Consider the following 12,374-nt stretch of genomic DNA (forward strand, 5'->3'; position numbering starts at 1 on the left):
GGATGTGCCCCATGGATGAAACATGATCCACTTACCATGAAGAGAGAGCAGTGTCGTTCTGGTTTCTCTGGGGCTTTGGGAAGCCCATTTCTGTTCAGTCTCAAGAAAAATCTCTCACTATAAGAGGGGGAAAGAAGTTTCACACTTAAAAATGATTTAATATTTATCCTTTTGATAACTGCTCTTTCTCCGAAGAGTTAAGCTCAACATTTATTAGACCACTCACAAAAGTGCTTATATAAGTTAGGGGAGTACTGCTTATAGCAAACATTTGCTTCACTTCTGATAAAACTGTTGGAGCAAAACATAAGTGCATCTGCAAAGTAATTAACTTTTAAAACAACAGGGTAGGTTTCCATGCCATTAATAACACTGATATTATTTCAAAAGGGGAAACCAATGCACAAAATGAGAAAATACAGCCTAATTTCTGTGCATATACCTGAGTTTTTTTCAAGTTTTATATTATTTAATGAAAATTAAGAGCAAATAGCTTTATATTTTATGGACTTCTATAATCCAAAATGCAAACAGAAGTTCTAAGAAGTAAAATTTGCATTTTCTTTAGTCTATACATGAACAGATCTCACTGAACATGCATTTGAAAATACAGTGCTACCTACATTTAATGTAAACACAAATGATGCTGTTGATCAGCCAGTAATTCAAGGCAATAAATAGTTATGAACACCACTGAGAGTCAAGATAATATCACATGTATGTTAAAAAATGAAATGATTACAAATCCAAGAAAAAAGCCACCGTGAGCTTTGAATCCTAATGAAATTTCAATATCCTGGTGCCTATGATAAAATCAAACAGCTGACTGCCACAGGCAGAGAACACAGAACGAATCTCCACTGAATGTGAGATTATCACATGGCGTGTCCTTGCTCAATGCTGCTTCTGCCTGCAGACACGGAGGGACAGAGAGTGTGGGGTCTTAGAAAAAGCCTTGAACCTACCCAGTTTCTGTGTTATTCATCACTAGAGCTTTGCTTGAAACAATGGCTCTTTATCTAAATACACAGAAGGAGAAAAATGAGAACCATAAGCAGATCTCTAAGGAAGCATATGCATTCGAATGTATGGCTGTTTTGGAACATTTTGGTTTTCTTTTGTGATCTAAATCTGGACAGATATATTTAACAGATTCAACGGGCTAACTTCATCTTGTTCTTGTATTATGCCTATTTCTGACTTCCCCTGTGAGGAAGGGTACCCAATCCACATTTCTAGGGAGCCGTTTTCATTCCTATTACTCAGGCTTTTCTACAAAACAGGTGGCTGATAAGGCATGAATGATGAAAACATAAATTGCTGCAAGAATCCTCAACTGAAGCTCAATTCCCACAAGGTGTTATTCTGAAACAGAGCTGGCAATGATGTACAAACAAGGAAGCAGAGCTAATTAGTCTCATCCAATTGTCATTTACTATAATTAAACAAAAAAGATGGCAGGCTGTCATTATAGTTGAAGAAAATTCAGTATTGTTTTAAATTTAGGGTATGATAAAAACATAAACAAAAATTCATTGTGGGACAAAATAATTACATTTGAAATAGTCATATCATCAGGTAATATTTTTGAGAACCCATCATTTGACAAGCATTCTGCTAAGGACTTTACATGGATTAACTCCTTTTGTACTCACTATGCTCTCAGGAAGTAGGTATTATTATGATACATACCCCATTTTATAGATGGAAAAACTAAGATAAAAATAGTTTTGCTCAAGATCATGGAGCTGGTATTTTACTAAGTAAGGATTCTATCCCAATTATCAACTGAAAACCCTCACATTTCACTTCAGTTTTATAGGAAAACTATTTCTCTGCTGTATACAAATATTGAGCAAACATTTCCAGAATGCTGAGATAAAGACAAAGGCATTCATGTACTTGGGACACCCACATGACCTTATCAAGCCAAGTCCTAAGATTTCAGGGTAAATGTTGCTCTTCTTAGGAGAAAGACATGTGACTTCTGACTTAAAATGCTTCAAGGCAGCCCTTGATTGAAACTGTCCTTTGGTAGCTTTGTCAATTAAAAAATAAGTTAAGAAATAAATTAGTCTACTGAACAAAGGCAAACTTCAAGAAGATTTAGGAACTTGCTTTTACTTGGTCAAAACTACTAAGGTTTCAGACTGCTGTTTGTTGCATTTCTTCACTGCCAGTCCCTAGCTAACATGTTTATTAATTACATTTTAGCACAAAATGTAAGCAATATGAGCAACTTCCCATCACGTGTATCACTGGTAGTAGAATCCACGCTGTATATTTTGAGATTTGTATCTGTGTGAGGTCTTCTTTGCATACTGAAACATTCTAGACATCCATACTATCTTCTGACAGATCAGTTTAAGATGACAAATACCAATAAGATTAATATAGAAAAATCGACCAACATTTGAGATATTACAACATCAACTGTTGTTACAAAATACTATTCCTTATCTGTGAGTTTCATCAATGTTCTGCTTTAAAAAAATCCTGTTTTCTAAAATATTCTATTTTCAGAGAAAGATCCTTTTTGCTGTCACTATTTTAATTTCACTAGTCTAGACAGAATCCTGATTATGCACATATTATAGTATATCATATCCTATTCGAGAAAGAATATCAATATGTACCAAACCCATGACGTATCGCTTAGCTTAAGGATGCCTCGAGGGAGAGACGGAAATAGACGGAAGATAATACTCTGGAGAAATAAGTCAAATGCAGTTTATTAGAACTCGTAGTGGTTTTAAAACGGGAAATAAGAAAAATCTCTGTGACCAACTAAAAGACGTTTTTCCTCTTTTGGTGATACACAGTTGTTCTACGAACACAATCAGCTTCTCTTCGGCTTTACTGGTGTGGCAACTACTCCATCAGCAAATGGTTTTAGAGGGAAAAAAGGCCTATGGGAATATATTTCAGAATCTTTGGATTATAATTACCCACCCACACTCACAAGTTCAGAGAACAGCAGAAGCGATGCCTAAACAAGTTAACGATACTTCATCCCAGCACATCCTCTACCATTCTCCAGACTACCTCATGTCAAGTTTTGTGGCCAGACACAAATGTATTTTTGATGTTCTATCTGAAGTTTGTTTCTATCGCAACCCTACTACACGTGACCAGGAAGCAAAACTAATTTTCATAAAATTAAAACATGTCCTACTACAAGATGCATATACCTTCAATACATCATCTATACCTACTTCCTAGTCACAGGACGTCTGCCTGTTTCTTTCCTATTACACTGTGACCAGCTAGGGGAAAGGCTCACACCAGGGTATCTATGGCCTCTAGCCAGTGATAAGACTAAATAAATTCAATCTTTTAGGAGAAGAACATTCAAATAACGAGAGAGCTTTAAATCCTTCCCAAGATTCACACGTGCAATGAATGTCATTTACTTTATGGAAGGGAAATGTACAAAATTCTCCAAAGAGACATTTTAATCAGTGGTGCCTCACCACTAGATGTGGGACTCATCTAATTAACTTCACAGTTCTTCTCTGTCCTAAATCATGCCATGTAATACTGTCTCTCTATTTTTTTTTTTAATATTTATAATGTTAAACATATAGGAATGGAAAATCTACGGTAGCAATATTTTCTAATGCTTCTCTCTTCTTCAAGATTAAGTAAACAGAATATATCTAAAAACACTGAAAAGTGAGTACGATTATCAGCAGAGAAAAATCATTATTTGCCTTCCTCATATACTGCCATGTTCTTTCAGAGAAAATGTCACTGCAGAAGAAATTTAATGTCTGACTAAATTCTGTGTGAGCCATCATAAATCAACAGTGACTAATATTTTTGGAAATAAGAAAATAACAAATCATAATTATTTACTATTTATAACCACCTTCTTTCAGCAAGAATTTGAATAAAACCAAGGGGATAAAATAGAACATAAATATGTGTCACTAGCATGGCCTCTGAGGAAAAATAATAAAAGCAAATACATATTCCATTCTAGACCCTGTGACTTATGCCTTAGAGGAACTTCTCCTTGAATCCCCACAAGCACCCTATGAGGCAGAACGACAGTCCCATTTGACACACAAAGAAGCTGGAGCTCCAGCTATCAGGTAAGTTAGCCAGAGTGTACGGCTGGTCAAAGGAAGGAGGCCGGTTATTAACATCGACAGTCCAACTGTGGCTCCTGGTTACAATGCTACCTGTTCTTGAAAGAACGGAGCCCTTTAGCAGTGGAGTAGGAGGAGCAAGATTACCCATGACACAGGAATCAAGGGTTTTTAGTGCGTTTTCAGTAAAATTCAGAAAGAGTAATTAATAAATGCATGAAGCCGAAACATAAAGGCACAACATATCTGTGTTTATGAGGCTTAGACCTGTGATCACTTGCTTGACTACATAACTGAAATTCTGATGTCCTGAAAAAGACATAACGAAGAGTGTTTTTCAAGAGCATAATTTGGTAAACATGTTCTTAGGGTTGATGCAAGCACTGCAGGAAGCACAACAGGCATTTCTAGAGCCTCTACAGGCTTCTCTTCTGTCTCTCAACCACTCAGAAGCAGGCAGCCTTCAGTTGCAAAGGCCCTGTCCAGAGTCTGGCAGGCTAGGGCGGGTCCAGAAAGGTCAGGCAGCCACCTAAGTAACAGTACCAACGGCTCTCCCAGCAGGGTCTTACCACTACAATCTAGTGCCTTCAAAGTGCAATGGAAGTAAAGATACGAATGGCCAATGCCAGAGATGCGGACACTTCCTATGGGATATATATATTCTAAAGATTTTCATGCAGACTTTTTTTATATTTCCCTACACAGATTTAAATTTATCTCTTACAACCCAGCTCTCACAAGAAGCAACACTATCGAGTGATTTAATGCCTGTGAAGCCAGGTATGGGGGTGCATGCCTGTAATACCAGCACCAGGGAGGCTAAGGCAGGAAGATCACAAGTTCAAGTCCAACACTACAGAGTGAGATCTTGCCTTAAAAAAAAGGATGCTTTGTTAAATAAAATCAAACTTTGTTTGCTTTGATTTCTTGGCAAAGCAAAGCCAAGTCACGCGTCTTAAACATAACTATGTTGTGTGTGAGAGACAACAATGACTTTACATTGAGCAACCGTGCAGGAGGGCACAGCAGAAGCCCAGGAGGAACAGTGCGTACAATAAGAGGGATGAGAAGATGCGAAGGGTAAGAGGACAGCTCAACAGTACCGGCTTTGGTGCTCTATCTGGAAGGCCAGGAACACAAATGTAAAAGGATCTCAACAGCTTTTGTTTTACTGCTTCTCCTACATTTTCTGAAATGCTTCCTGATTGACTAACAGTACAGGATGCTTCCAATAATCCGTTGCAGGAGATGAGAATGTTCTGCCCCAAAATATGCCTATTTGGCATAAGCGCTGTTGAGCTAAAGACAATTGAGAAGCTGTACATGCAGGAAGTCTCTCTGCCCTCTTTCTATCTGCCTAAAAACAGGACACAGGTTTATGAAGATCAAGGGTTGCCAGCCTCCTTCTACCTGGGAGAACAAAGTTAAGCAATGAAGACAACTTTAGATTCTTGTGGGCCTGGACACAGCAGCGCAGGTACCTATGTTAACAACTTTTACTAAATACCTTTTGCCATCTATTTGCCTACCCATCCCGAACTACTGGCCCTCACGACACATAATTCCTTCGTCTTGCCACTTCTCTAAACATGTACGGTTGCTTATTGATGATGCTGTGTAAGCTAGAATTCAAAGTCACCTCTTTGAGAACTGCTCACCATTCCCTGAGTATCTTCCATGTACACATGAAATACACGTTCATAAACTGAAGCTTTTCTCTTGTTAACTTGTCTCTTGTTACTGGGGCCTGTTCCGACTGACAACCTATGGGGGTTGAAGAAAAACTTCTTTTTCCTCCCCAACACTGAGAAGAGGCTGTAACTGTGTTCTTCCTAGCATAAGCAACAAAAGCCAACTCGAAGTAGAAAAGTTTCAGCAGCACCGTAAATCACCGAGATGATGTCTCAAAGCTGGCGCTGCCTCAGGCCAGGCAGAAGACACTGGGAGAAGTGGGTACAAGGCGTGCTGGCAGCTCTGGAGCGGCCACCTGAGCACAAGCTTTAGTGCTCACTGAGATGCCACATGCACAGGGAACACTCAGGGTTAACACAAGGGACCCGCTGTCTTTCATCCAGGGCACCCACCTTCTCTGGAGGCGCTGCATAAGGCCCAGGCCTTACTGGGAGATCCTGATTTACTAGGTCAGGGCAGACTGAAAAGAGTCCCCTATGCTCAAAGGCCCACACATGCTAAAGAACTTCCATTTCATCCCAAAGCCCAGGTCCTAACAACGCCCAACTACTGTCTTTGTGACTGTCACACATACCTGCAAACAAGCAACAAACCCTTGGTATCTTACCAGCAAAGACCTCCCCTTTCTCCTCAAACCACATTACTAACACAAATGAAAAAGTTGTTCGTTGGCAGCACATGAAAGGGCTCCTCAAGCACTTCTTCCTAGATACAGCTATTAATGTGCTTTCTAATTTTAAAACTAAAGCCAGATTAGGGTCATAAACTCTTTTGATTAAAGGGAAATGGAAAGAGGAAGACCCTGGATACCAGTGTTTCCATAATAGTTTATCTAAGGAGGAAACAGACTGTGTTTTCTTTTCTTACTATTAACATCCAAGCCCAGATTCGTTTCATGAGTACTTCTGTGTTGCTGCAGGACTGAGCTACAAATGATAAGAGGGCTCGGATAGGACAGTGGAGGACGTGCTCAGCTGAATCACATGAAAGGAGACAAGCTTTTAAATGACAGCCATGTCTGCTGCCTATTTTGAATATCAAATCAATTCTTTCTTCCTACCCAGGATGATTTTAAACCATTTCCTACCATTACTATTATTTATTTTGCAGAGAATAAAGATATCTGAAACAAAATATTTTAGGAAGGTAAAACTCCATGGAAAAAGGAATGCAACATTCCCTTAAAATTATAAATAGAAGATGTGCATATCAATTGATGTTTCTTGTTGCCAGAGCTATTACCAAGCTAACTGACTAATGAATTAAAGGAAGGATTTTGATTATTGTTTTAAGAAAGATCACAGTGACTCTAAATTCAGAACATTTGGGACTCTACAAATCTCAAAGGTAACTTCCAATAAAATCCTTAGAAAGAGAAATACTACATAACTAACTAAATGACTTAGAAAGATTACTTGCTGGGGTTCCTCTCCAGAGAAGCACTTAAGAATTTAACTGCAAGGGGCTGGGGATTTAGCTCAGCGGCAAAAGCGCCTGCCTGGCAAGCGCAAGGTCGTGAGTTCGGTTCCCGGTACCGGAGAAAAACCAAAAAAAAAAGAATTTAACTGCAAAAAAAGTTTGTCAGAGAAGCTGCTAGAAGCAGGCATTGATAGGATCTAGGTCAATAGAAATAGAGACCAGCAAAAGAAGCCCTGCATGTAGGCAGAGTGCCTTAGTCTTCAAGGCCCACAAATTTACATAAGCTGACCATTGTAAACACTATATAGCTGACATTTAGTAAGAAGGGAATCACTCTGATCTATACATGGTAATTATTCTCACTTTTCTAACAATGTCTCTTTGTTAGAAGAGCATGTTTAATAAGAAATGTTGAAAATGAAGTAAATCCAAGCCCTTTTTGAGTACTCTGCATTGAAGTATGCATTTTTTTAAAAGATAAAGCAACCTTAAATAAAAAACAAAATACGTAAGAAAAATCCACATAGTCTAAGCCCTGCAAAAACACTGGATATAATAAATCTTTCATGCATTTATTATCTCAAAAAGATACTCTATTTTAAAGAAAACAAATTAAAACCAAATTTCCTTTTCAACAGCTTGCTGAGACATAATAGCCGATGGATAGATCCTTCATATTCATTACAATTTAAAAACGGAAGCCTATCCAAATTGCCATTAAACAACATTAATTCATCATATGACATATGTACCTACACACTCTGAAGGTCAGGTGCCTTTTTAACCAGGTGCTACCAAGGCTCTGTACTGACAGGAAAATGCTCACATGTATGAGGACAGGGCACTGTTTTCTGCTGAGGTCTACAGTTTCAGCAAATTGAAAAGGGGAACTTAAAATGAACTGAGGAAGAGGAAAGGTTAGGAATCATTACTTTATACACAATATACTTCCTCAACATAAAAATTACACGCTGGATACCAGACAAGGGGATAGCATAGAAACTCTCACTTTAAAAGCATTCTTCTACATTTTCAACACGGGCAGAATGTACAATCCTCTGGGGATGAACGTTTCTCCTCTCTGACTCAGTGACATCTCCCCCAGAGGTCTGGGAGCCTGCAGAAGGGTGACAGCAACAATCACCTGCTCAATGAAAGAATGACTGAACGAAACGCACTGCTTCTACAGCAAGGGCATGAAATTTATGACGCTTAACTGGAGGGAAAAGAAGGTGCCGTCTCTGTTTAGCTTGTAATCCAAAATCTTCAAATGGAAATACTCAGTGGAGGATGTGTATACATTTACCTGGCAAGTTTTATGTACTTTTTCTTCCTTAGCATGACAGTGTTTGCAAAGGATGGTTCCCAAGAGACAGGTGTGAGAACACAGTTCTGATTCACAGCATGGAACATGAAGTAACTCTACAAATGTTTCTGACACACTCAGCACCTTGACTTCCCTCCCTTATTAAGAAGCACAGCCCCCCTGGAGCAGAAGGATGATAGCAAAGGTTAAGACACTAATGGTGTGATCTCTTAATGCTTCCCCTCAACAGCTTGAAAGCTTCCTTTAACCAGCATCCCCCACCCTGTATCAAGCACTCTGCAAGGAGCTGAGAACATAAAGACGATGAGAGGGCACAGCCACATCATTAATAATTTCTTTGTCAATGCTGAATCATCCTACAACGTAGATGGCACTGAATGCCGAAGAAGTCCTGGCACGGTGGTTGCTATGTGTGATGATGGCTTTCCCTGCAGAGAACTTACAAAACTAAATTATTCTGAATTCCCTACAGGCAGCAATCACAGGATTAGAGTAAGAGCTGACCAGAATTCTAGAAGGAAAAAAAAAAAAAAAAAAAAAAAAAGAAGAAAGAAAGAATAGAAAACGTCAATCTGGTTATCTTTTAAAACACAGGAACATGTACCAAAAGGTTTTCCAATCACCTTCTAAAATACTTCACTACTTAAGTACAAAGTGACCCAGTCACTCAAGTAAGTGCTTAGAGCGAACAGGAACTAGAAAGTCAAGGCTGAGGCTACCTACTCTGTGGGCTTTTGGTTTTCTGCAACTCTGAATTTCTAGTCACTCATTACTATAATACTGCAATTTGTAATTTCAAAAATATTTGGCATTGTATGGCTTTGAGAATGCTTTAGAGAAAAAGAGTGGGTCAGTGCTACCTTGGGTGTTCTCCATATGAATAAAGCTTGTTGGCTTCTTTGCCTGTTGGTTTTCATTTAGATCTTCCTCCTAGCTGATTTCTACAGGATCTCTCCTAATATAAAGACATCACCACAGCTCTAAAGCAATTACATGTTGTTGCTTTTTTTTTTTTTTTTTTTTTTATGTGACACAGAAGTGTGAGCATAGCGGGAGTAAACCACAAATCTGATTAACTCTGAAGTGACAATGACTCTAATTTTCGTGCACCTGCGAGATGGAGAGGAGGGAGGGTGGGAGGCAGTCGTGCTTTTCAATAAGAAGCCCAGGGGAAGGTCGCCGTGGGTCACGGACAGGCAGACACCCACAGCGGAATCTGTGCCAGCGCGTCTAGACACAGCAGGAAGTGCTCCGGGCTGTGTGCGGTGGCTGATATTGCCACAATTCAAGGAGGGTCTCTGAAGGCCTTCTCCATCTATTTTTGTTCTCGGGGTTGTGCTCCTGGCATGTCTGGTCAGTAGAACTTTGTCCAATATTGCTGCTACTTTGGTCTGAAGAGTTTACACTTTTTAGTTCATTTTATAACAGGACTGCAAAATGAGATCTATGCCCACAATCTTTCAACATTTACAACAATAAGTGTTCCTTATTTTATGTAAAATAGAGATGCTGATCTGTGTGATCGTGCTGTGGTAAGCTGTAAATGATGTATGAAATGAGAAATGCCAGCACAGTGCACAGAGAATTAAAAACCATATCTGCACTGTTAACTGTGTTATGTACTACAATGTACACACAAAAATATGAGCATTTATTCTGGGTCTGGGCCAAATAATTATTCTCTCTGACAGCTCCCTTCCATACATGTTTGAAAAATTTTCCCCAAAACTGAGTCTTTTGAAAAGAAGGTCAAGTTCTTTCATTTTCTTTCGAAATGAAAAAGCTCTCAGATCCTGCCAGCCTCTGAGGAAAACTATTGGATGATGATTTCTGAGCGTCTCCTCACCGCCTTTCTCATGTTTTTGCAATCCTGTCTCCTGCTTTTGACCCTTCTTTTCTGGGGACTCCTGGCAAAAGCCAACCTGGGAACCAGGACTCACTGCCGATGTCAGCAGTCGCTTGTTGGTGGGTCCCCCACGCGTCCAGCTATTTTATTTTCATCAGTAACTTGCTTTGTATCAGGCTTTTTAAAAAGAATTTATCTTTTAACTATTTTGAATTGAAAAAACAAGATTATATATACTTACACAACACGATGCTTTGAGAAATATGTATGGTACACTGTGGACTAGCTAACTCAAACCACATTCTTACCTGTGTGTGTGCAGTGAAAACACCTAAAATACTCGCTGAGCCATTTTCAAGAATATTATAGATTACTAATTATAATCACCTTGTTGTATAATACATCTCTTGAGCTTACTTATATCTAACAAGTTCTGTACACTTTGACCAACATCTCCCTATGTCTCCCTTCCCAACCCTACGGGAACCATCACACTTTCTCTACTTTTTTGAGATCAACAGTTTTACATTCCACATACAGGGGAGATCATGTGAGGTCTGTCGTTCTCAGTTTGGCTTGTCTCATGTATAACGTCCTCCACATTCGCCCATGTTGTACGTCTCAGGATCTCTTTCTTTACAAAGGCTGAGTAGCATTCCATTGTGCATACAGTCCTATTTTCTTTACCCATCCATATGCGGTGGACAGTGCTCAATGAACACGGGTGTGCAGATGGTTCTTAATCAGACCGATCTCATTTTCTCTGAGTACACACTCAGTAGTGGCACTGCTGGGTCCCCATCACACTCTTGCTCAGAGTTTGCTTCCCTTCTGCCTGCAACTCACTTTCAGACCTAAATTCCCTTTAGTTCTCTCTTTGCTGTCCAACAACAGCTGATCCTGTTTTGTACTTTACTTTCAAAACCCTGAGGCCACAAACCCAAATTCCTTCTGCTCTACCTCAACATTTTATACCCATCTCACTTCCCCTAACTCCCACACTGACAAAATACATGTCCTTCCACTTTTCAAAGCAGATGCCTCCACTTGGGTCCCGGATTCCTCTGCCGTTTGCTGTAAGGTTCAACTCTGGGTCTCCGGTTGGGCACCCTACCGCGGGCACACAACAGTTACTCGTATGCATGCGGGTAATGAGTGAGAAAAGGAAGAAGTAAGCAGTCCGAGCAAATATACGTTCTTACATCTGGAATTTCCTCATTTGGGGGACGATGAAGGTTTCGAGTTCCCAAGAGGATTCTTCCACAGACCCAAGATTTTGCTTAAACTAGACAGTATTTTCCCTCAAGCACAGCATCCTTATTGATCTTCTAAAACCATCCAGTTTGCTTTGTATGTGAATCAAAGCTTAAGCTTTAAAGGCCTTATTATTATGTTTGTGATCATCAGGAAAGCATTCCCCTTACACTCTGTCAAATATATTATGAAAGATATTATTTTCAGCTTATGTGAACCCATATATGTTGTTCTAGGTAGAACGGAATCCAGGCCACCTCTGGGGCTAGGGAGTAGACCAAAACAATAACCTGGTCTTCTTTAAAAACAAAAAAAACTAGAAAAAAAAATGCTGCCTTCTTTGTTTTACTGACCACAAGTGGAAAACATTAAGTTATGTTGAGCAAGTTATCTGCTAACTGCGTACACTCCAAGTTAAACCAAGAACCAAAAACTTGTCACAGGGAACCAGCAAGAATTCAACTGTGCCATGCTGCCTCTCCTTCTCTATCGATGAAGTAGTTCACAGCAAGTCTTATCTGTAATTCCACTAGCTCACTACCTGTGAACGAGTAGGTCTCTCTAAACTTCACGTAACGGTAATGTCATGCACCTGAAAAAATCCACAGTTCCTTGGAATATATGATTTCCTAAGGATTCAAGAGCAGCTACCACATATTCCCAGTGATGTCAAAGTATACTTCCTCCTCTGGTCTTTTAAAATCCTCCATACTACAGCTAAGATTTACTGACCAATAACCAG

At 39.5% G+C, this 12,374-nt stretch overlaps 1 protein-coding gene across 1 annotated transcript in view; it reads right to left on the reverse strand.

The window, feature by feature from the left end:
- Positions 1 to 12,374, reverse strand: part of Dock4 (dedicator of cytokinesis 4) — a gene marked incomplete in the record, with an annotated part of 287,342 nt that overhangs the window by 181,093 nt on the left and 93,875 nt on the right. The window contains 1 exon segment of the mRNA XM_013510564.1: positions 36 to 117. Within this exon segment, the coding sequence (XP_013366018.1) occupies positions 36 to 117 (82 nt within the window).

This window comes from Chinchilla lanigera, unplaced genomic scaffold, assembly GCF_000276665.1.
Source record: "Chinchilla lanigera isolate Chin_1 unplaced genomic scaffold, ChiLan1.0 scaffold00009, whole genome shotgun sequence".
In the NCBI taxonomy this organism is placed as follows: domain Eukaryota; kingdom Metazoa; phylum Chordata; class Mammalia; order Rodentia; family Chinchillidae; genus Chinchilla; species Chinchilla lanigera.